The sequence below is a fragment of the Lepidochelys olivacea genome (genome assembly GCF_965140295.1).
Source record: "Lepidochelys olivacea isolate rLepOli2 genome assembly, chromosome: 22".
NCBI classification, from domain to species: domain Eukaryota; kingdom Metazoa; phylum Chordata; order Testudines; family Cheloniidae; genus Lepidochelys; species Lepidochelys olivacea.
The window spans coordinates 20,288,986-20,314,094 of NC_140432.1; the positions used below are offsets into that span (position 1 = coordinate 20,288,986).

The 25,109-nt window shown below is 62.1% G+C and overlaps 1 protein-coding gene across 1 annotated transcript in view; it reads right to left on the reverse strand.

Annotated features, from left to right (window-relative positions):
* Positions 1 to 25,019, reverse strand: part of BACE1 (beta-secretase 1) — a 31,177-nt gene extending 6,158 nt beyond the window's left edge. The window contains exons 1-8 of the mRNA XM_084612087.1: positions 24,299 to 25,019; positions 9,147 to 9,235; positions 6,275 to 6,491; positions 3,185 to 3,322; positions 2,811 to 2,945; positions 1,873 to 1,974; positions 1,184 to 1,333; positions 566 to 737 (exon numbers count right to left, since the gene is read on the reverse strand). Coding sequence (XP_084468213.1) covers positions 566 to 737; positions 1,184 to 1,333; positions 1,873 to 1,974; positions 2,811 to 2,945; positions 3,185 to 3,322; positions 6,275 to 6,491; positions 9,147 to 9,235; positions 24,299 to 24,559 — 1,264 coding nt within the window. The 5' untranslated portion in view covers positions 24,560 to 25,019. The remainder of the gene's footprint in view (positions 1 to 565; positions 738 to 1,183; positions 1,334 to 1,872; positions 1,975 to 2,810; positions 2,946 to 3,184; positions 3,323 to 6,274; positions 6,492 to 9,146; positions 9,236 to 24,298) is intronic.
* Positions 25,020 to 25,109: the final 90 nt, after the last annotated feature.

The following is a 25,109-nucleotide window of genomic DNA, read 5'->3' on the forward strand; positions in this document are numbered from 1 at the left end:
CCCCCGTTCAGTGCACCAGCGATGGCCAGGTGGGGGCCGTGGCTACACTTTGCTCAGCAGGGGGAAGTGCTGTCACTTTAGCTGCCCTGGGCACCAGGAGGGAGACCAGAGCTACCCTATATGCACAGGCCTGACTGTTCAGAAGCCGCGTCGGAGTGGCATGAGTGGGCCCCTGCGAGCCCCCAGCTTGTCCCTGGCCTGGGGCGGCCCCGGAGCTGCCAAACAAAGGATGAGGGCAGCTGTGGGCCAGGCTGCAGAGCTCCATGGGCTGCACCAACTGTGAGCAATAATTGTTCTTGTCCCCTGCCCCCTCTAACCACATGGACCCACGGCTCAGCTGGGCACATGCGTCTGCCCCACAGGGACCAGCACCGCCCCCTTCCTTCCTGCAACCAGGAGAGGGGAAGCTGGGTGACCCAGGGGGTGCTGCCGCCTCCCCCTCTCCTGCAGCCATCCCCCTGCTTGCAGGACTCCCGATCTCAGGCCTGTGGAGACGTTACCACCCGCCCCCGAATGCCCTGCCAGCCCCTGGCTCTTCCCCTGCGCTGCACGCCCCTCCCCTCACCGTGGCAGGTGCTGACGGCAAAGCCGATCCGCTTGCGGGCGCGGTCGAAGACCACGTAGAAGCCTTCCATGATGACAGCGCCCATGACGGTGCCTGTGGAGGACTGGGAGATGGCGAACTTGTAGCAGTCGTCCTGGGATGTGGCCACGTCCTCCACAGGGCGCAGGTATTGCTGGAAGGAGACCGGGTGGGTGTTATCAGAGCCCCTGGGGGCGGGGAGCAGAGAGCTCCAGCCTCACTGGCCGGGGACTTGTTCCTGGGCCGGGGGCTTTACCATTCTGAGTCCAAGGCAGCCCCCTTCACTCGACAATGCCCAGGCCAGCAGGGCTGGTGTTGGAGAGGGGCCCACATGAGCTGTATTTCAAATTGCCCCCCCCAAAAAATGTTTGGGGTGCTGGGCTCCCAAGTTCTGGCTTAGCCCATTAGAGAGAGGGGGGCCAACTCTGAGTTGTCAGCCCCTCACCTCCCAATTAAAATCCAGGACATCTGGTGCTGGCCCATGTCCAAGGGCTGCTGCTCCTGCAGACCCCCAGGGAGTGAGCTATGTGGCTCCTTCCTGCTCACACCCTATCCGAGTGCTACCCGTGAGCGCCCTGCCGTGCCCCGCCGGGGACCCACCTGGGGTAAGATGGTGATCCGGAAGGACTGGTTTGTCGCCTCGCCCATCAGGTAGAGTGATATGACTGGGAAGATATGCCAGGGGGTAGTGCCGACTTGCCAGCAAACCAGCTGTTCCCCCAGCCAGAAGCCATCCGGGAACTTCTCCGTCTGCCCCGTGGGGAAGGAGAGAGACGGTGAGATCGTGTTGGTGTTCAGTGACGCAGGGCTAGACTGTCAGTGCAGGACTGCTGCAGGGGCTGGGTGTCAGTGCGGGGACCCTTCCCTCCAGGGCGGAGCTGATGACGGGGGTGGGGTGTTGCCATGCTAGAGACTCTTTTAGCTGGGACATGAAAGGAAGGCCCTGTCAGTCTGTGCTCTGTGCAGGCGTCATGGCGCTCTCCACAAGGGCAGGGCTGCTTGCCCACAGCGCCTGAGCCGCGTGTCAGCTCACATTGTAAGTGTCTCACCTTCCGAAGTTTCCTTGCAGTTTCAAACAGAAACAGCATTCTTCCTGTCCTAGCCAGCTGCCACCTTTTACCCCAGAGGGGGCTGCCTTTCAGTGGTGGGCAAAGTGATCCCGGAATACAGTCTGCTAAGCGCTCTGTTAGTGCCGGGTCACAATGGCTTGGTCTCTGGGGCCCTCGGCATTCACCAGGGATCCGGCTGGGGAAGGGAGGGGATTGGGTTTGTCAGAGAGCGATACTGACCGAAGACACCATTTTGATGGATTTCACTGCAGCCTCAAACACCTTCTTTGGCAGCCGGAGGTTGGTGGTCCCGCTGTCCACAATGCTCTTGTCGTAATTATACTGTGGGGGCGACATGGCGAATGAAACACCAGCCCCTGCTTCTCTCCTTCTCCATGGGCCCCCCCAAGGCAGCACCCGCCCTGCTCCCACCTTAAGCCAGGAGGCTGCCATCAGGCTTCAGCAACTGTTCCTGAGGGACGCAGGGTCAAAGCCCAGGGCTTGGGCTGATTCCAGCTGAGCAGGTCGCCTCCCGCTGCCAAGCCGCCAGCTCTCCCGTGACTCCCCTGGCATCACTGACAATCCCAGCAGAACTTCGGTGGCTACATGGAGACTGCCAAAGGCAGCCGGGGAGGCAAAGTACGGCGCACGTCTGGCTGCAGAGCTCAGCGGGCAGCTCCTCGGCAGTGCATGGGCACAGGGGATTTGTCACATGTACTAATCCAGGGCCAGGCATGTGTGCCGGAAGTGGGGCCAGCGCATGCACCTGGAGAAGCATTTATCTCCCTGCTCTGGACGAGGAACGGACCTGCACACAAACAACTCACCCCATTCACTGTCCGCATCGTACTGCTCTGCGTGGGGGGCCCCTGTGCTGCCTCCCGCCTCCCCCCTCTCCTGGGCACAACGGGCCTCAGTGTGTAGGGCCAGGGGGTGCTGGCACCCCCCATGCGCCCCACAGGTCTGCAGGGAGCCAGACCCACGTAGTGTGCGAGCTCTAAGCCCAGCCTCCCTGGCCTCCATCCCTGCTGTGGCAATACGTTGGCCCCGTCAGTGCCACGGAAGGCCTGAGAGTCAGGGTGTGCCAGGGGCAGGGGAACAGTCCCTGCCATTTCTCTCTCGGTGCCCCCCAGAGGTATGTGGCCCTCGCTCGTGCAGCCCCTCGCCACCCCCATCACCTCCTTGCAGTCCATCTTCAGGTCTTGCCCATTGATCTCCATCTTAACGATGATGACCTCATAGTACCACTCCTTGCGGATGGGCGTGTACCAGATGCTGCCAATGTGGAGGGAGTGGTCCACGCCCCCGATGATCTGCAGCCGGGAGAGAGGTGTGAGCCGCCATCAGTCCCGGGAGCAGGGCCCACAGGGGCTTGCGGAAAAGGAGATGGGGAACCAGCGAGAACACTGACTCTGGAACCAGCCCCGAGGGGCCCCTCCCAGTAATGGGTGGGGGCGCTCTCTGCCTCGCGACCGCCTGGCACTGCTGTGGCCGGCGTCTGGCACCGCCCCGAGCCCAGGGTCCCAGCGCCGAGCTGAGAGTGTGCACTCACCATGCTGCCCCCAACTGACGCCAGGGCCTCGGACTCGTTGGGAGAGAAGCCGGCCCCGCAGAGCTGCAGGGAGAAGATGTTGGGCACCCGGGTCTGCTTCACCAGCGAGTTGAAGAAGGGCTCCAGGGTGTCGTCAGGCTGATGGGGGAGACAGAACCGCAGAGCTGTGAGCACCCGGGAGACGGGCAGCCTGGGACGCTCCTCGGGGACCCCGCGGAGCCCTGGCTCCATTCCCCTGCACTTGCTACAGAGAGACCTGGTGTCGGGCTCCAGGTGGCTGACACCGTTCTGAAAGCCGGAGCCAGCTCCCACAGGGGCTGGCGGGAGGTGACAGCAGAGCTAAGAGGAGAGGGGATTGGCCTGCTTCAGCAAGGCGTGCCGCAGGCAGGGCAAGGAGCAGCCGTGAGGGCTGAAGCCGGGAATTTAGGTCTGGCTGATGGCAGCCAGGAAATATCGACCGTCTGGGATAGCCTCATTCCCCATCTCTAGAGCAGCGAGTCCTGGGTCACTGTTACAGCCAGGCCTCAGGGGCAGGACACAGGGGTTCTGGTCCCATCGCTGCTACAGCCTCGGGCAAACTGCAGCCGCTCTCGGTGCCTCAGTTTCCCCTTCTGTAAGATGGGGGCAGCACTAGGTGGCTGCCTTGTGGGAGGACTGGAGAAAGGCAGCGTGTTATTGCTCTCCTTTTTGGAGGACTGGGTTTGTGGTGCAATGACAGAGCTGGTAGCTGAGGGACACAGGACTGGGTTTCGGTGCAGTGACTGAGCCGGGGGCCGAGGGGCTGAGGGGCTGGGTATGGGGTGCAGTGACAGAGCCGGGGGCTGAGGGGCCGGGTTTGGGGTGCAGTGACTGAGCCGGGGGCTGAGGGGCTGGGTTTGGGGTGCAGTGACTGAGCCGGGGGCCGAGGGGCCGGGTTTGGGGTGCAGTGACTGAGCCGGGGGCCGAGGGGCTGAGTATGGGGTGCAGTGACTGAGCCGGGGGCCGAGGGGCCGGGTTTGGGGTGCAGTGACTGAACCGGGGGCCGAGGGGCTGAGGGGCTGGGTATGGGGTGCAGTGACAGAGCCGGGGGCTGAGGGGCCGGGTTTGGGGTGCAGTGACTGAACCGGGGGCCGAGGGGCCGAGGGGCTGGGTATGGGGTGCAGTGACAGAGCCGGGGGCTGAGGGGCCGGGTTTGGGGTGCAGTGACTGAGCCGGGGGCCGAGGGGCCGGGTTTGGGGTGCAGTGACTGAACCGGGGGCCGAGGGGCTGGGTTTGGGGTGCAGTGACTGAGCCGGGGGCCGAGGGGCTGGGTTTCGGTGCAGTGACTGAGCCGGGGGCCGAGGGGCTGAGTATGGGGTGCAGTGACTGAGCCGGGGGCCGAGGGGCCGGGTTTGGGGTGTAGTGACTGAGCCGGGGGCCGAGGGGCCGGGTTTGGGGTGCAGTGACTGAGCCGGGGGCCGAGGGGCCGGGTTTGGGGTGCAGTGACTGAACCGGGGGCTGAGGGGCTGGGTATGGGGTGCAGTGACAGAGCCGGGGGCCGAGGGGCCGGGTTTGGGGTGCAGTGACTGAGCCGGGGGCCGAGGGGCTGGGTTTCGGTGCAGTGACTGAGCCGGGGGCCGAGGGGCTGAGTATGGGGTGCAGTGACTGAGCCGGGGGCCGAGGGGCCGGGTTTGGGGTGTAGTGACTGAGCCGGGGGCCGAGGGGCCGGGTTTGGGGTGCAGTGACTGAACCGGGGGCTGAGGGGCTGGGTATGGGGTGCAGTGACAGAGCCGGGGGCCGAGGGGCTGGGTTTGGGGTGTAGTGACTGAGCCGGGGGCTGAGGGGCCGGGTTTGGGGTGTAGTGACTGAGCCGGGGGCCGAGGGGCCGGGTTTGGGGTGCAGTGACTGAACCGGGGGCTGAGGGGCTGAGGGGCTGGGTATGGGGTGCAGTGACAGAGCCGGGGGCCGAGGGGCCGGGTTTGGGGTGCAGTGACAGAGATGGTGGCCGAGGGCCTGGGTTTGGGGTCCAGTGACTGAGCCGGGGGCTGAGGGGCTGGGTATGGGGTGCAGTGACTGAGCCGGGGGCCGAGGGGCCGGGTTTGGGGTGCAGTGACAGAGCTGGTGGCCGAGGGGCCGGGTTTGGGGTGCAGTGACTGAGCCGGGGGCCGAGGGGCCGGGTTTGGGGTGCAGTGACTGAGCCGGGGGCCGAGGGGCCGGGTTTGGGGTGCAGTGACTGAGCCGGGGGCCGAGGGGCTGAGGGGCTGGGTATGGGGTGCAGTGACAGAGCCGGGGGCCGAGGGGCCGGGTTTGGGGTGCAGTGACAGAGATGGTGGCCGAGGGCCTGGGTTTGGGGTGCAGTGACTGAGCCGGGGGCCGAGGGGCCGGGTTTGGGGTCCAGTGACTGAGCCGGGGGCCGAGGGGCCGGGTTTGGGGTGCAGTGACTGAACCGGGGGCCGAGGGGCTGAGGGGCTGGGTATGGGGTGCAGTGACAGAGCCGGGGGCCGAGGGGCCGGGTTTGGGGTGCAGTGACTGAGCCGGGGGCCGAGGGGCCGGGTTTGGGGTCCAGTGACTGAGCCGGGGGCCGAGGGGCCGGGTTTGGGGTGCAGTGACAGAGATGGTGGCCGAGGGCCTGGGTATGGGGTGCAGTGACAGAGCCGGGGGCCGAGGGGCCGGGTTTGGGGTGCAGTGACAGAGCCGGGGGCCGAGGGGCCGGGTTTGGGGTGCAGTGACTGAGCCGGGGGCCGAGGGGCCGGGTTTGGGGTGCAGTGACTGAGCCGGGGGCCGAGGGGCCGGGTTTGGGGTGCAGTGACAGAGCCGGGGGCTGAGGGGCTGGGTATGGGGTGCAGTGACTGAGCCGGGGGCCGAGGGCCTGGGTTTGGGGTCCAGTGACTGAGCCGGGGGCCGAGGGGCCGGGTTTGGGGTGCAGTGACAGAGCCGGGGGCTGAGGGGCTGGGTATGGGGTGCAGTGACAGAGCCGGGGGCTGAGGGGCCGGGTTTGGGGAGAATTAACAGAGCCAGTGGCTGTGGGGCGGAGTTTGAGGTGGTGGATGTGCACCCGTACGCAGTAGCTGCCTGGCCCCTCCTAGGTCTTGTAGTGCTGAACCCCATCCAGACCGGCGGTGCCACGCTCACCCGGGCGATTTCTGCATAGGCCAGCCCCAGAATCCCTTCCCAGTTTGACCCGTTGATGAAGAATTTGTCTGACTCTGTGATGGCAGCGATGTTGGCGCGGACTGTGACATTCGGGCCGTGGGGGATGGTGACCAGGTCCGTCCCCAGTTCCCCTTCCCATTTGCCCTGGGTGTATGGCACGTAGACCCCTTTCCGCAAGTCCCGGTAGGTGCTGGACCTGCAACGAATGCCGAAGACAAGAGCAAAGCTGTCAGGCTAGTTGTACCAGAGCATGGGAGGAGCTGGGGAAGGGTGGGAGTGGGGGGAGTGGGCAGGGACCTGGCGGGGGACGGCAGTTTGGGCAGGGCCAGTGAACCCCCAGGACTGTGGAGCTGAGAACCGGTGAATGTGCAGATCTCCACGTGTGTCTGCGAGTGGAGGGACTGTGAACTCACATGTATGTGTGTGTGTGCGAGCAGCCATCATATGGGCTACACGCTAGTGAATCTGGATGTGTGTGTGGGAACTGGCCTGCATGTCGGTGCGTTTGTGACTCTGCGTCCCTCGGGGTGTGCGTACGAGCAGGTACCAGGAACACCCCCCACACACACACACACACAATGGGCCCCCAGCCCACCTGCATCTCCACAGCTGGACTATGACCCCCTCTCTCCCTCCCCAGGACACCAGAGGTGCCCAGGCTAGACTGAGCTGCAGCATCCCCATAGGTCCCATCTGCTGCTGGCCCCACCCTGAGGCCTGGGGCCCATCAAGATGGAGCCTGCTAGCAGCTCCAAATGCTCCTTGGCGCGGTCCCCGCAGAGGGACCGGATTGTAGCTGTCCATGCGCAGGGCACTCGGAGCCGTGGGGCTGATTCTAGGGCGTGGGGGAGCTCCCCCTCCTCAGACACTTGGGCCAGGGCCAGGGGAGCACAATGGGCCCAGCCAAGGGGCGGGCAAGGCACAAGCCCAGACATTGTGCCCACTGGCCAGGAGGCCGGGCAGTGTTGTAATGTGGCAGGAGAGGCGGGGTGGGGGAGGATCTCCTCTGCCCCGCTCGGCACAGAAAGGGGCCATTGAGCCCCGCCCCAGCGCATACGCTGCCATCACGGAGGCTGACCAGCACCTGGCCGTGTTGGCCCTGAGCCCGGGCCGGCGCCATGCCTGGCACTGCCAGCCTTGGGATTCGAGGGCCAGAGCCGGGGCCCCGGCACATACAGTGCACAAGAGGGGGCTGCTCTGCCCCCGCCTGCCAGGGAGAGGCCTGTACAGGCCCCCTCCGGTTCCCCACCAGGCCGGCAGCTGCCTGGGGCATCCCAGCGATGGAGCTCACAGGAGCTAGCCATGCGGCTGGCCTGGGGAGCGATTCCTAGGCTCAGCAACAAGGACCCCAGATGCTCTCCCAGAGGCAGTCTCAAGGGTGGTGCCCCACGTCCAGGGGCTGTGTGTTGCTCCAGACTGCAGCAGAGGGGGGCATCTGGGGAGAGAGGGGCACTGAGCGACACGGCTATACACGCTCAGAGCCGGCTCCAGGAAGGCCGGGGGCCGATGCACCAGACTGCGGCTCAGCTCCCACCTTTGCCACTGCCTCCCTTCACGCCCACCCCTGGGCTCTGCTCCCCGTCTGCAAGGTGAGGGCAGACACGTCCCTTGGGCCGCCCTCTTCCTGGTCTAGCTAGAGTGCTGGCTGCCTGAGCCGGGACGCCTTCACGAGGAGCGTGTGCAGTGCCCAGGACCGGGGTCCTGCTGCTAGCTGGGACCCCGAGGGTCTGCAAACAATGACACCAACGGACTGCGGCGGTGGGTGGAGGGGGACGAGCAGCGGCAGACGGAGGAGGGGGTCTGACATCAGAGAACAGCGATAAACAGTGTTCCAGGCAGGCGGCCAGACTCCTGTCAGTCACCCGGCTGGAAATCTGGATGGGCTCACTGCACGTTTACACTGGGCATTGGCGCCTGGTGCATGCAGGCCGGTGACCCCTGAGGCCGGCCCCGGAGCTGGAGCTCACTCTGTTCGTGCTGTGTGAACCGATGGTTCATCTCATTATTCCATGGGAGCACGCTGGGGGCCCTGGGCCAGGCCCAGCGAATAAACCTGGCCATTGCTGCCAGCACCCCTGCCCCAGCCTCATGCGCCGGCTCCTTTCCTGCCCATAGTTCCTCTCCCTGGAGGGGGACAGCCAGGGCTCTGCGAGTGCTAGCCAGGGGCCGAGGGGCAGCCTCGCCTCATGCAGCTCCTGGGGCTGAGCACAGAACCGCCACCCTGCCCCGGGGGGAGCCCAGACAGCCCCCAGTGGGTTCCATGCCAGAGTGAGCCGGCCCCACGAGAGCCCCCTGGGCCCCAGGCGGTGAAAGGTGCCCTCTCCAAAGTGGGATGACTGACCGACCCGACCTGTGGGCACAGGGAGGGAGTGTTCCTGGGGGCTGTAGTCTGAGGGCGATGGCTGCTGTCAGCTCAGGGCGTGATTCTGTGAGAAGTGGAGCCCAGGGCAGCAGATGGGGCCGCATGGAGGGAGGGCAGGTTGGGGGTGGAGCGGGTGGAGAGGGGTACCGCGCTCTCTGCTTGGGCTGCTGTGGCCAGGACCTCCCCTCACAGCAGCGCAGCTCAGGGAACACAGGCCCCTCAGCATCTAGCTCTGTCCAGGGCTCTGGGCCCAGCAGGGAGCCCCCCGGCACTGCCAGCTGGGGATGCTGGCTCAGAGCAGGGTCCCCTCCCCAAGATGGGAAAGAGCAAAGTGGGGGTCCCCTGGGAGTCGCTTTCCGGGGCCAGGGCAGTGGGTGCCCCATGACGGACGAGACTCCCATGGCTGAGCCACCAGGCGGGTGACTGGGCTTCCCCAGTGCAGCGCCGCGCTCTGCCCCCGCCAGCCCACAGCACCCCGGCCATACTCACAGCTGTCGCTGGTAGTACCTCCGCAGGAAGGAGTGAGGTGCTGCCCCCACGGCAAAGTTACTGCTCCCCGTGTCCACCAGAATGTTCAGCTGGGGAAGGAGAGCAGGGGCACGTTACTTCGGAGCAGCAAACAGCAGTGCACCCAGCCCCCACCCCTGCCTGGCACAGCGGGGCTCCCAGCCCCTGCCACAGCCTGGTACCGCAGGGCACCGAGCCCCCACCCCTGCCTGGCACAGCGGGGCTCCCAGCCCCCACCCCTGCCTGGCACAGCGGGGCTCCCAGCCCCCACCCCTGCCTGGTACAGTGGGGCACCCAGCCCCCATCACTTCCTGGCACAGTGGGGCATCCAGCCCCCATCACTTCCTGGCACAGCAGTGCACCCAGCCCCCTCCCCTGCCTGGCACAGCGGGGCTCCCAGCCCCTGCCACAGCCTGGCACAGCAGGGCACCCAGCCCCTGGCACAGCGGGGCACCCAGCCCCCACCCCTGCCTGGCACAGTGAGGAAGCCAGCCCCTGCCACGGCCTGGTCTCTGGTACTCTTTGGGCTGTTAGCGCCTTAGCTTTTAACGTTTGCATTCATTCACAGGGCGGGGAGAGCAGCAGTGCCCAGATTTCCTCTGTCCATGCCACATGCCAAAGCCAGCTGGGAACGGGTCCTTGCTGCCACTATTCCCAGGGAAGCCTCAGACCTCAGCTCTCCAGCCTCTCTCCCGCCGTGGCTGCCTGCAATCAGCTCAGTGGTTGCTGCGGCAGGACACCCGACTCCCGTTACCTTGCAGGAACTTGCCCACTCAGCAGCACGGCTGGGCACTGCGGATGTATCCGCTTCCCTCTGGGGCAGGGCGGGAGAGCCAGCTCTGCACCAAGGGCTCCGCATTACTCGGGCAGGACACCCTGGTGGGTGCCAGGCATGGTGCAGCCAACCTCCAGGGGCTCAACCCAGAGCCCAGGGAATGGCTGGCTGGATCAGACCAGGGTCATCCAGCTCAGGGCCTGCTCTGCCCTGCTCCTGCACAGGGAATTCCCCCTTGAGGACAGTTCTAGGAATCCAGGCACCCCGGGAAAGGTCCCTCCCTGGGAATCGCCCCCAGCCACCCCCACCCTGTAACTCCTTTGGGGCGTTGGGTCCAGCGCTGATGTGGAAGGAAGAGTCCAGCCCAGTGAACCCGTCCCCATGCCCGACAGTGCCAAGTATTGGTCCAGCTTGACCCCAAGGTGCCGGGCATGGGGTAGACAGGCATTCAGAGGCATGAGAGCAAAGGCCAAGCAAACCCCTTCAGTCACCCACATGAGGAGGGTGTTCCCTGAACGCCTCCCAGTCCCACAGCCCCGAGCAGGAGCCTGTGCATCCCAGGGGAGCAACACGGAGCAGGGCGAGTGGAACAGAGGGAAGGAGACCAGCTCCGGGCCCTGGTACCAGGTGTGACATAGCCTCCCCAGACTCCTCCCCATCAATTTGCACAAAGGGATCTGGCCGCTGCCCCCGGCCAAACTCCAGGTGGACCCTAGCCCTTTTGCGGGCTCAGCCTGTGCAATGGGGCAGGGGGAGATGCTCCGTTCCACTGGGTATCGTTCTACTCCAGAGCCTCTGCTGGGCTGATTTGCCAAGACTGCCTTGTCAAACAGGCCCCAGAGGGGCTTCTGCTCTTAATCTGCAGAGCCAAGGGGCTAATGCACTTGTGCTCACCAGAAAATCACTCATACCGCAGCGGGGAGGGTTGTCCCAATGAAGCGCTTACACCAGTCTCTCAGCACTGCACCTCTCCAGAGCAGGCTTTTTCTATTGCACCACTGCCTCACGGCGCTGCTACCTCAATGCCATGCGACGCACCACTGCCTCTGCGCGCTGCTACCTCAATGCCGTGCGATGCGCCACTGCCTCTGCGCACTGCTACCTCAATGCCGTGCGACGCGCCACTGCCTCTGTGCGCTGCTACCTCAATGCCGTGCGACGCACCACTGCCTCAGCGCGCTGCTACCTCAATGCCGTGCAACGCACCACTGCCTCAGCACGCTGCTACCTCAGTGCCGTGCGATGCGCCACTGCCTCACCGTGCTGCTACCTCAATGCCGTGCGACGCGCCACTGCCTCACCATGCTGCTACCTCAATGCCGTGCGACGTGCCACTGCCTCACCGCGCTGCTACCTCAATGCCGTGCGACGCGCCACTGCCTCACGGTGCTGCTACCTCAATGCCGTGCGACGCACCACTGCCTCTGCGCGCTGCTACCTCAATGCCGTGCGACGCGCCACTGCCTCTGCGCACTGCTACCTCAATGCCGTGCGACGCGCCACTGCCTCTCTGTGCTGCTACCTCAATGCCGTGCAACGCACCACTGCCTCAGCACGCTGCTACCTCAGTGCCGTGCGATGCGCCACTGCCTCACCGCGCTGCTACCTCAATGCCGTGCGACGCGCCACTGCCTCACCATTCTGCTAGCTCAGTGCCGTGCGACGCGCCACTGCCTCTGCGCACTGCTACCTCAATACCGTGCGACGCGCCACTGCCTCACCGCGCTGCTACCTCAGTGCCGTGCGATGCGCCACTGCCTCACCGTGCTGCTACCTCAATGCCGTGCGACGCACCACTGCCTCACCGCGCTCCTAGCTCAATGCCGTGTGACGCACCACTGCCTCACCGCGCTGCTACCTCAGTGCCGTGCGACGCGCCACTGCCTCACCGCGCTGCTACCTCAATGCCGTGTGACGCACCACTGCCTCACCGTGCTGCTACCTCAATGCCGTGCGACGCACCACTGCCTCACCGCGCTGCTAGCTCAATGCCGTGCGACGCGCCACTGCCTCACCGCGCTGCTAGCTCAATGCCGTGCGACGCGCCACTGCCTCACCGCGCTGCTACCTCAATGCCGTGCGACGCGCCACTGCCTCAGTGCGCTGCTTGCTCAATGCCGTGCGATGCGCCACTGCCTCACCGCGCTGCTACCTCAGTGCCGTGCGACGCGCCACTGCCTCTGCGCGCTGCTACCTCAATGCTGTGCGACGCGCCACTGCCTCACCACGCTGCTACCTCAATGCCGTGCGATGCGCCACTGCCTCAGCACACTGCTACCTCAGTGCCGTGCGACGCGCCACTGCCTCACAGCGCTGCTACCTCAATGCCATGCAACGCACCACTGCCTCTGCGCGCTGCTACCTCAATGCCGTGCGACGCGCCACTGCCTCACCGCGCTGCTAGCTCAATGCCGTGCGACGCGCCACTGCCTCACCGCGCTGCTACCTCAGTGCCGTGCGACGCGCCACTGCCTCTGCGCGCTGCTACCTCAATGCCGTGCGACGCGCCACTGCCTCAGCGCGCTGCTTGCTCAATGCCGTGCGATGCGCCACTGCCTCACCGCGCTGCTACCTCAGTGCCGTGCGACGCACCACTGCCTCTGCACGCTGCTACCTCAATGCTGTGCAACGCGCCACTGCCTCACCACGCTGCTACCTCAATGCCGTGCGATGCGCCACTGCCTCAGCACGCTGCTACCTCAGTGCCGTGCGACGCGCCACTGCCTCACCGTGCTGCTACCTCAATGCCGTGCGACGCGCCACTGCCTCACCGCGCTGCTACCTCAATGCCGTGCGATGCACCACTGCCTCACCGCGCTGCTAGGTCAATGCCGTGCGACGCACCACTGCCTCTGTGTGCTGCTACCTCAGTGCCGTGCGACGCGCCACTGCCTCTGTGTGCTGCTACCTCAGTGCCGTGCGACGCGCCACTGCCTCAGCGCGCTGCTACCTCAGTGCCATGCGACGCGCCAGTGCCTCTGCGCGCTGCTACCTCAGTGCCGTGCGACGCGCCACTGCCTCACCGCGCTGCTACCTCAATGCCGTGCGACGCGCCACTGCCTCAGCGCGCTGCTAGCTCAATGCCGTGCGACGCACCACTGCCTCTGCGCGCTGCTACCTCAGTGCCGTGCGACGCGCCACTGCCTCTGAGCGCTGCTACCTCAATGCCGTGCGACGCGCCACTGCCTCACCGCGCTGCTACCTCAATGCCGTGCGACGCGCCACTGCCTCAGCGCGCTGCTAGCTCAATGCCGTGCGACGCACCACTGCCTCTGCGCGCTGCTACCTCAGTGCCGTGCGACGCGCCACTGCCTCTGAGCGCTGCTACCTCAATGCCGTGCGACGCGCCACTGCCTCAGTGCGCTGCTACCTCAATGCCGTGCGACGCGCCACTGCCTCAGTGCGCTGCTACCTCAATGCCGTGCGACGCGCCACTGCCTCAGTGCGCTGCTACCTCAATGCCGTGCGACGCACCACTGCCTCAGCACGCTGCTAGCTCAGTGCCGTGCGACGCGCCACTGCCTCACCGCGCTGCTAGCTCAATGCCGTGCGACGCGCCAGTGCCTCACGGTGCTGCTAGCTCAATGCCGTGCGACGCACCACTGCCTCAGCACGCTGCTAGCTCAGTGCCGTGTGACGCGCCACTGCCTCACCGCGCTGCTAGCTCAATGCCGTGCGACGCGCCAGTGCCTCAGCGCGCTGCTAGCTCAATGCCGTGCGACGCGCCACTGCCTCAGCGCGCTGCTAGCTCAATGCCGTGCGACGCGCCACTGCCTCTGCGCGCTGCTAGCTCAATGCCGTGCAACGCGCCACTGCCTCACGGTGCTGCTACCTCAATGCCGTGCGACGCACCACTGCCTCACGGTGCTGCTACCTCAATGCCGTGCGACGCGCCACTGCCTCACGGTGCTGCTACCTCAATGCCGTGCGAGGCGCCACTGCCTCACCGCGCTGCTACCTCAATGCCGTGCGACGCGCCACTGCCTCACCGCGCTGCTAGCTCAATGCCGTGCGACGCGCCACTGCCTCAGCGCGCTGCTACCTCAATGCCGTGCGACGCGCCACTGCCTCACCGCGCTGCTAGCTCAATGCCGTGCGACGCGCCACTGCCTCACCGCGCTGCTACCTCAATGCCGTGTGACGTGCCACTGCCTCTGCGCGCTGCTAGCTCAATGCCGTGCGACGCACCACTGCCTCAGCGCGCTGCTACCTCAATGCCGTGCGACGCGCCACTGCCTCACCGCGCTGCGAGCTCAATGCCGTGCGACGCACCACTGCCTCACCGCGCTGCGAGCTCAGTGCCGTGCGACGCGCCACTGCCTCTGCGCGCTGCTAGCTCAATGCCGTGCGACGCGCCACTGCCTCAGCGTGCTGCTACCTCAATGCCGTGCGACGCGCCACTGCCTCACCGCGCTGCGAGCTCAATGCCGTGCGACACGCCACTTCCTCACCGCGCTGCTAGCTCAGTGCCGTGCGACGCACCACTGCCTCACCACGCTGCTAGCTCAATGCCGTGCGACTCGCCACTGCCTCAGCGCGCTGCTAGCTCAATGCCGTGCAACGCACCACTGCCTCACCGCGCTGCGAGCTCAATGCCGTGCGACACGCCACTGCCTCACCGCGCTGCTAGCTCACTGCCGTGCGACGCGCCACTGCCTCTGCCCGCTGCTACCTCAGTGCCGTGCGACGCGCCACTGCCTCACCGCGCTGCTACCTCAATGCTGTGCGACGCGCCACTGCCTCACCGCGCTGCTAGCTCACTGCCGTGCGACGCGCCACTGCCTCTGCGCGCTGCTACCTCAGTGCCGTGCGACGCGCCACTGCCTCACCGCGCTGCTAGCTCAATGCCGTGCTACGCGCCACTGCCTCACGGTGCTGCTACCTCAATGCCGTGCGACGCGCCACTGCCTCAGCGCGCTGCTAGCTCAATGCCGTGCGACGCACCACTGCCTCACGGTGCTGCTAGCTCAATGCCGTGCGACGCACCACTGCCTCTGCGCGCTGCTAGCTCAATGCCGTGCGACGCGCCACTGCCTCACCGCGCTGCTAGCTCAATGCCGTGCGACGCGCCACTGCCTCTGCGCGCTGCTAGCTCAATGCCGTGCGACGCGCCACTGCCTCACGGTGCTGCTACCTCAATGCCGTGCGACGCGCCACTGCCTCACGGTGCTGCTACCTCAATGCCGTGCGACGCGCCACTGCCTCATGGTGCTGCTACCTCAATGCCGTGCGACGCGCCACTGCCTCACCGCGCTGCGAGCTCAATGCCGTGCGACGCACCACTGCCTCACCGCGCTGTGAGCTCAATGCCGTGCGACACGCCACTGCCTCACCGCGCTGCTAGCTCAGTGCCATGCGACGCACCACTGCCTCTGCGCGCTGCTACCTCAATGCCGTGCGACGCGCCACTGCCTCACCGCGCTGCTAGCTCAATGCCGTGCGACGCGCCAGTGCCTCACGGTGCTGCTAGCTCAATGCCGTGCGACGCGCCACTGCCTCAGCGCGCTGCTAGCTCAATGCCGTGCGACGCACCACTGCCTCAGCACGCTGCTAGCTCAGTGCCGTGTGACGCGCCACTGCCTCACCGCGCTGCTAGCTCAATGCCGTGCGACGCGCCAGTGCCTCACGGTGCTGCTAGCTCAATGCCGTGCGACGCGCCACTGCCTCAGCGCGCTGCTAGCTCAATGCCGTGCGACGCACCACTGCCTCACCGCGCTGCTAGCTCAATGCCGTGCGACGCGCCACTGCCTCTGCGCGCTGCTAGCTCAATGCCGTGCGACGCGCCACTGCCTCTGCGCGCTGCTAGCTCAATGCCGTGCAACGCACCACTGCCTCACGGTGCTGCTACCTCAATGCCGTGCGACGCGCCACTGCCTCACGGTGCTGCTACCTCAATGCCGTGCGAGGCGCCACTGCCTCACCGCGCTGCTACCTCAATGCCGTGCGACGCGCCACTGCCTCACCGCGCTGCTAGCTCAATGCCGTGCGACGCGCCACTGCCTCAGCGCGCTGCTACCTCAATGCCGTGCGACGCGCCACTGCCTCACCGCGCTGCTACCTCAATGCCGTGTGACGTGCCACTGCCTCTGCGCGCTGCTAGCTCAATGCCGTGCGACGCACCACTGCCTCAGCGCGCTGCTACCTCAATGCCGTGCGACGCGCCACTGCCTCACCGCGCTGCGAGCTCAATGCCGTGCGACGCACCACTGCCTCACCGCTCTGCGAGCTCAGTGCCGTGCGACGCGCCACTGCCTCTGCGCGCTGCTAGCTCAATGCCGTGCGACGCACCACTGCCTCAGCGTGCTGCTACCTCAATGCCGTGCGACGCGCCACTGCCTCACCGCGCTGCGAGCTCAATGCCGTGCGACACGCCACTTCCTCACCGCGCTGCTAGCTCAGTGCCGTGCGACGCACCACTGCCTCACCACGCTGCTAGCTCAATGCCGTGCGACTCGCCACTGCCTCAGCGCGCTGCTAGCTCAATGCCGTGCGACGCACCACTGCCTCACCGCGCTGCGAGCTCAATGCCGTGCGACACGCCACTGCCTCACCGCGCTGCTAGCTCACTGCCGTGCGACGCGCCACTGCCTCTGCCCGCTGCTACCTCAGTGCCGTGCGACGCGCCACTGCCTCACCGCGCTGCTACCTCAATGCTGTGCGACGCGCCACTGCCTCACCGCGCTGCTAGCTCACTGCCGTGCGACGCGCCACTGCCTCTGCGCGCTGCTACCTCAGTGCCGTGCGACGCGCCACTGCCTCACCGCGCTGCTACCTCAATGCCGTGCGACGCACCACTGCCTCACCGCGCTGCTAGCTCAATGCCGTGCTACGCGCCACTGCCTCACGGTGCTGCTACCTCAATGCCGTGCGACGCGCCACTGCCTCAGCGCGCTGCTAGCTCAATGCCGTGCGACGCACCACTGCCTCACGGTGCTGCTAGCTCAATGCCGTGCGACGCACCACTGCCTCTGCGCGCTGCTAGCTCAATGCCGTGCGACGCGCCACTGCCTCACCGCGCTGCTAGCTCAATGCCGTGCGACGCGCCACTGCCTCTGCGCGCTGCTAGCTCAATGCCGTGCGACGCGCCACTGCCTCACGGTGCTGCTACCTCAATGCCGTGCGACGCGCCACTGCCTCACGGTGCTGCTACCTCAATGCCGTGCGACGCGCCACTGCCTCACCGCGCTGCGAGCTCAATGCCGTGCGACGCACCACTGCCTCACCGCGCTGCGAGCTCAATGCCGTGCGACACGCCACTGCCCCACCGCGCTGCTAGCTCAGTGCCATGCGACGCACCACTGCCTCTGCGCGCTGCTACCTCAGTGCCGTGCGACGCACCACTGCCTCACCACGCTGCTAGCTCAATGCCGTGCGACTCGCCACTGCCTCAGCGCGCTGTACCTCAATGCCGTGCTATGCACCACTGCCTCACCGCGCTGCTAGCTCAATGCCGTGCGACGCGCCACTGCGTCTGCGCGCTGCTACCTCAATGCCGTGTGACGCGCCACTGCCTCACCGCGCTGCTAGCTCAATGCCGTGCGACGCGCCACTGCCTCTGCGCGCTGCTACCTCAGTGCCGTGCGACGCACCACTGCCTCACCGCGCTGCTAGCTCAATGCCGTGCGACTCGCCACTGCCTCAGCGCGCTGTACCTCAATGCCGTGCGATGCGCCACTGCCTCACCGCGCTGCTACCTCAATGCCGTGCGACGCGCCATGTCTAGCCCTGTAGGCCCCTGTTAGCCAGGCCTTACACCTCCCATAGCTCTGCCTGTGTCCCGCAATCCGGCTCTGCAGCCCCACCCGCCCCTCATTATCTCCTTTAGAAACTGCCCCTTGTGCCACTACTGGGTCCTAGGTCGGGTTTCGTCCGCGGGGTGGCTAATAGCGGGGGGTGCACTGCTCACACCCCCCAGCGACGTGTTTCCCAGGGTGGAGCTCTACATCAGCCTAATGCACCCTCCAGGTGAACCCCGCTCAGGTGTGTGTAAATCAATAGGCTTAAGAGCACCCAGAGATACCGTCAGCAGCTGGATCGCAACTGACATAGCAACACCTGCGCTAAGGAACCCCGTCTTCACTAGGCAACCCGGCGTCCGCAGCCACCGCCTCTCAGCCCCTCTGCAGGGCTTCCAGTGCCTTTCCGTTCGATCATTAATTAAAGGCCATCTGTGCTAGGCAACTGGCTTTTGCTGGTCCCTTGGGTGGTCACTTAAGAGAGGTCTCGCTGGACCAATACCCTGCTAAACAGGCAACATACAGCAGCAGGGAGAGAGGATCAGCCCAGCAAGATGAATGGTTTGCAGCCTGAGCCCTTACCCCATCCGCACATGAGCAGTGAGGCCCAGGGGAGCACACGGGTAAAATCTGCAGGGTAGCTGGGACCTGCATCCTGGTAACAGAGTAAAGGCTTTGGACCGCCCCGGCGCTGTCCGACAGGCTGGGACCTGGCCCTCACTGTCATTCACATCTGGGCCAAGTGGGCATGAAATGGCACCCAATCTGCATTGCAGCATTTTATGTGGTTTTCATGGGGTGTAAACGACAGCACGAGGTGCAGGGCAGGAGGATCAGGCCCCTGTTAATTCGGGTTTCGTGGGGATGACGCCTCTCTCCCTGAGACTCCACCCAGGCATTGCTCTGGACGGAGACATGCGAGCCAGCAGGGCCTAGGCGGGTATGTCGGGGAGGGCCCCCTGCTCCGGATTTCACCCCCGCTGCCCTTGGTCTGACGCAGCCCTAGTCTACGGAACTCCCAGGTTCCCTGCAAAGGCATCTCTGCTCCTGAGGGGGAGAGGTTGGGGAGGGGCCTATGGGTGGCTGGGAGCGTTCACGTGCTGACATTGCCAGAATATGCAATGGGCTCTGAAGTCTGACTTGTTGCTGAACCTAGAACTGGGCGGGGAATGGCAGGAACAGAGAATCCTAGTGGAATGAAATACATTATGGATAGTGACTCCCTGGGAAGGTGCTGCACAGACCCATAATTTCAGCACAATTGAAATGGCATAAAAATCTAGTGTCCCGAGAAATGAAACCTCATGAGGGAGACAGGGCCAACCTGGAAGGGATGCGGGAGGTGATGGGAAGGCAGCCGGACTCAGACAAGAAACAGCCTTCCCAATGGAAATGCCTCCAGGCTGATTGTAGGGGAGCAAGTTCCGCCCCTTGGGGGCTGCCAGGGACCCCATCAAGGCACCATGATGCCCAAGCCAGGCTGTGCTCTAGGAGGCATTCTGGACGCAGCCAGGGCCTGAGGACAAAGCTCACCACAGCCGGTGTTAGTGAGTGACATCAGTGCTTAATGGGTCTGAAGAATCTGGGGGTCTATCATAATCTGGGAGCAGCAGCTTTGGTGAGAAAGTGCTTAGAGTGCGCCCATTGGCCTGGCTGGCTTATAAAATATATTGGGCTGGGTCTGCAACCCCTGGCAAACCCCTCAGTATTGCTCGATGGCTCAGCCAATGAGTGCGTCCTGCTCGTTGAGGTCAAGACATGGGCTGACACATCCCACGATGTGAGAGGGCCAAGGGGCTTGAGGCTAGCTGCTAGCCAGACCTGTTTGGAGCTGGAGCCCCTTTAAGAACGGGAGTTGGGCTTGAGAGGGGAGGATCAGACCCAGCTGGGAAGGGGGGCAGGTGATCTCGATAGAGGCTGAAAGAGCCCAGCTCAAGGGAGGGGCTACAGGAGGTGGTTGGAGAAGCTTATGTTGAACTGCTGGGCCTGAAGGAAGGGCCTGAGCAGACCTGGGGCTAGTTCTTCCTGGGCTGGGGAAAGCCTCCAGCAGCCCTACACAGGGGAGTGTGCTTTCATGTGCAAATTAGGGGCAGCCCTAGGCTGCTGGTGAATGGCCAATGGGACTGCTAGGATGGGCTAAGGTCAGGACTCCAGGCATCACTGGCTGTGTAGGAGCATTGCGCTCTGCAGGTCTTTCCGGTGGGCAGGCAGAAGGAGCCCCACCTACACTGGCCAGGAAGCGTGGGGCAGCAGGGAGCTAAGGTGCCCGTCTGCCTGGACAGGGCTCTGGCTGCTGAGTGAAGGTGAGTTACAGATTGGTGCTGGCCACAGTCCTTGTGCCCGGGCCTAGTAACAGGCAGATTCTTAGTGGGGCTGTACTTGGCAGTGCTGTCTTAGCTTCTGCCCTGGTTAATTTCAGAAGCCGATTTGACCTTGATCCTGTGAGGGGCTTAGCTCCCACTGTGGGTGCTGAGTGCTCTGAGTCTGCAGGATTGGGCCCTTCCTCTTTAAGCAGGGATTTTCTCTTTTTTAATTAATTTGACTTAAGTTGCACTGCTGATGCAGCTTGGTACTTGGTCGCTGCCCTTCCCTGCTTTGTTCTGTGCTCGTGTCTGAGTGAGCATGACCCAGTATCGCTCTTAGACTAAGGAGCCCATACAGCAGCGGTTCTCCACCAGGGGCACGTCGAGGTCTCCCAGGGGGTACAGCAGCTCACCTAGATATTTGCCTAGTTTTACAACCGGCTACATAAACAGCCCTAGTGGAGTCAGTACGAACTACAATGTCCTCCAGATGACGACTTGTTTACACTGCTCTGTATAGACACTGAAATGTAAGTGCAATATTTATATTCCAGTTGATGTATTTTATAATTGGTAAAAATGAGTAAGTCAGCCATTGTTCAGTACTGGTGTGGCTGGGACACTTGTATTTTTATGTCTGATTTTGTAAGTATTTAAGTGAGGGGAAATGTGGGGGTACACAAGACCAGTCAGACTCCTGAAAGCAGTACAGTAGTCTGGAAAGGTTGAGAGCTACTGCCATAAGGGACTTAGCTGCAAAAGAAACAAGTGTATTTTATAAGCTGAGGCTGTGCAGTGCTGGGGGAAAGGAGCTTGCCGTGGTACAGTGATCCATGGCAGGCTCTGCCCTGGGGACCCTTTGGTGGTAGAGAGGCGGTGCTGGGTGTGCAGGGTTCCCTTTGGGGAGCAGCAAGAGAGGGCAGGGGCTAGGGGAAAGAGTCAAAAGCTGTCCAACGGAACAGTGATCGGGGATAGAACACATGGAGGAGGGTATGAAATTTGGTAACCCGGGATTTGTAATAAATATCACCGCTGCCCTGCACCCTTCACATGTAGTTCTTGAAGCACTTTGCACACGCTAATGCATGGCCTTACCCTCCCCCTGGGAGGCAGGGTAGTGTAATTTCCCCCCCCCCCCATTTCATAGGTGGGGAAACGGAGGAGCAGAGAGAGTGAGGGGGAGATCTTCCAAAGGTAGTGAGTAGCTCAACCCCTGCGGAGAGTCAATGGGAACTGGGTGCCTGACTGCCTTGGAAAACCAGCCCATGAGGAACGGACTGAGGTCTCTCGGTGAATCGGCGGTGGAGTCGGGAGCGAAATCCTGTGGAGACACACACACTTTATATAGACTTTATGCCCACTAAAAATGCCTGCTGAAGGGATTTTGCTTACACTTAAAAACATAAAATAAAATTCCACTGCGGACGGGGGCCAAACATGAAAGGTGCTGCCCGAAGAGTGAATATTTCAGAAATGTGAGCGTGCGTGTGGAAAGGGGAGGGTCTCACTGAAAATGTCTGGATATATGGCAGGTTCCAGGCAATTGCTCTAATCAGACCAGTCAGCACCCAAAGCTGTGCTGTATTACAAGGGCTGATCCTGCGTTGTGCCTTGTGGCTGTCAGGGAGAGTGCACAAGGCTACTGCTGTATTGTGTTTCCAGAGGGCTCCTAGGCACTATGGCAAAGCAAATAATAATATTACAGGGGTAGGACAGGCATGCCGGATGCAGGGGTGTGCATGCGTTTGGAGGGTGTTGCAGGGAGGGGAGCTCTTTATTCCAGAACCTGGCTCCCACTGGCCCATTAGCCATTCTAAAGAGCTGCTCCATATGGGGTGGCTGGAGCTGCACAGCGAGGCTGCCAGCAGGGAGTTGGATTGGTGTAGGGCAGCCACTGGCTTGGGGAAACTTTCACTGTCTAGATATGTGCCTCTATCCCAGGCCCAGCTTTGCCCAGCACCAGATCTGCTCTACAGTATTATTGGTATAGCCCCTCCATTGTCTGTACCCACAATGCATGTACGTGCACTGTCGTGCCACATGGGATGCCCGTTTGCAGCTCCCAGTGGACAAGTGACCACATCTTATAACTGGTACCCATGGGCTGTCCCTGTAGTAGGCCAAGGGCTGAATGGACTGCAGAGACTGGACCATGCTCCTATCCTGGGGTGGCCCCTCTGACTCGTAACTGGGGCAAGCTACCAGGGGGCAACTTACCTTGCAGCTGCCCACAGCTTTCTGGAGCCAGCCAGAGGACTCCAGCCTTCAGGGCTTCCTGTGTAGCATCTCCCACCAGCCCCCTGGAAATGGACCGTGCTGAGCTGCTGGCCCAAGGGACACCCAACTCCCAGAGAAGTCGGCAGGAATCCAGCACCCACCCAGGGGCAAGCATTGGGCCTTGGGACACCCCTGTGAGCATTCCCAGGTTTCCCCCTGTGCCCACCAGCCACCTGGATGCTGATACCTGTGAGCATCATTGCCCTGAGGAGGGGGTGGAGCTACACAAGGCCACCCAGGGCCAAGGAAACCCTGCTTCTGACCAGATTATTTAATCTGAGAGGGGCTGGTTTGTTGCAAACTCCAGCTCTTTTCACTTCGCTAATTTGCTCACAGCATAGCCAGTGCAGGTCACTGGCTCAAGTCTCATACTGCATGTGAGTGTGAGCTACTCAGGAGCTGAAACCAAAACAAGCCCTGGAAGGTTTGCACTAGTCAGGAATTGCATCCCAAATCCAAGCAGATAATAAACATGCTTAATGTGCTGTCATGCATATACTGTGTGCTGTGTGCTTCCTGGGAGATATTCTCTAGAAACTCAGACGCTACACACCCACCCACACTCACACAGCTGTAAACGCATGCATGCTATGCACACATGTGTGCATGCTCCACTCACACATGCACACAGATTACACATTCAACTTCTCCCCATGCACTCCGTTGGCACCTGACTCTGCATGACTGCAGTCAAGAGGAGCTTTACTGTTGATTTCAGTGGGTGCAGAAGCCAGCTTGTGTAGTGTGTGTGTGTGTGTACACACACAAAGATACAATCCCCAACATATCTACATGCTCATGCACACCTATGTGCACCCATACACCCCCCCCCAATCCTTCTGCTATTTTTAAATTGTCATGTGGGGTGAAACTCAAGTTCCCTGAACAACTGCACCCCACTTTCATTTATAGATGGCTGGAAACAATGAAGAAAAAGCTGGTCAAGCGCCAGGCTGGTCACTCTCGTAAGTCTGTGTTTTCAGTAGAGCAATTCTGCCATTTCTGAATCTTCCTGATGACTGGTGTACAGCTGTGGTGACATTCTCAAAACAAATATTTGTCATTTTAAAATAGACCTGTGTTTCTCCAGGGGGGATTGTATCCCCACACCCTGCCCCCCACCCGCTTCTCATGCACATCTACATTCCATAAGAATCCAAGATGAAGTTGCTAAGGCATCAGAAAACCATTGTAACCCCTGGATATTGCTGCTGTTCACAAGCAATGCAAGTTCCTTACTTGCGGGCTGGGTCAACCTAAGCACAACGATGTCAGCTAAGGACAGAGGCTGGCTCAGAGCTTTGCATTTCAGTGCTGCAGGGTTACCACTACGATCCTGTAGCGTTGAAGGATCCATTTGGGGCCAAGTCTTGCAGCCCTGGGCTCTGACATCCTGGGAGTCTGCCTAAAAGAGAGGCTGAATTCGCCTCTTTGTGCTGCACTTCCTTTGGTGATCTGAATATTAGTAAAACCTGTTCTTCAACAACCACCATCATCCAGATGCCCAAAATAGCCTGCCATGAAACACAGGAATCAACAGAACTGAAGGCCTATTCTGTGACTATATAGGGAGAGTATTTACCAAAAGACATCTCATTTGTACATCACACAACGTAATTGCCACACACAGTCCTACAGCCTGGAGTGTTTCATTTGCAAACACCTATGGAGAGCATTTTATAAACTGCTCTCCAATTAATAGACCAGGCCCTGCTTTTTGTGTCTGAAATGAGTATCGGTAATGCCTCGTGCAGCCACACAGATAATGGCTCTGTACTCTGGCCACAAAATTCCCTTGAGTGAAGTTTGTATTTCTCACTTTCTGGCAGTTGTAGTCGTCGCTTTCTAAAATCACTATTTTCCCTGCTCAAAGTCTGTTTAGATTCTCTCTTGACTAGTGTGTGGTCTCTCTTGAGCACAGCCACACAGCGGTACACATACCAAACCCCACATGCTTCAACTTCTGTGAAGTCGGGGCTTGGTCTCAGCTTCGCAAACCAACCCAATAACCCACAGCCAGGGAATGTGGATAGCGTGCCTTACCTTTTGTGGGGGGCTCCCTAGAGTCATCTCCACATAGTAGCCCTGTCCAGATTTTCCTCTCAAGTTATCTATCATGTTCACAAAACTGTTTCTTTGTCTGGAATCCTCCCGCTCCAACTCAGCGGAGCGCTGCATCCTGGGGGCCTGTTGCAGGGTCCCCATCCCATTCCTCAGAGGCACCCGGATCCCCAGATGTGGCTGGCTGGCCTGCACCGTGCCAGACCCCAGCCACAGCAGCAACCAAGGCAACACCTGGGCCATTTTGGTGAAAGCCCTGCCCAGCCCTTCCTTTGAATTTGCTGTTCCTGAGGTGATGGTGCTGTTGCAGTCGTTTTCTTCAAGGAAATCCCTCCCTTTGCAAAGCCGAATGCATAAGGACCAGGTAAAAGTTTCACTCAGATCACCAAACGCTCCTTCATAGCAAGCCAGCAGCCACCAGTAGCATCTTTGGGGCAGAGAGCATTCCAGCGTGAAAATATATCTTGATTGGTAAATCTAAAGTAATAACCATCAAGCACCTCGGAGAGGAGAGAGGAGATTCAGTGCAAATAAGAACCTGGAAGCAGCAGTCATGCTGGGCTGATTTGTTTTCCTCCTCCTCCTTTTGGTTAGCTGAAGCATGGGAAAACCAGGCAATCTGGTCACTTTCCAGGCTCCAGAGACGGCATTTGTCAGTCCACCATAATCTCTTCACTCTGCAATCAAGATTTGGAGGCGGAAAGACTTGTGGCGGCTGCTGTCAAAGCCAAAGGTTCCCCCCCAAAGATCTCTGGGAAGTGTAGTTTCCACTTTTGCTTCCTGTTCAAGTAAC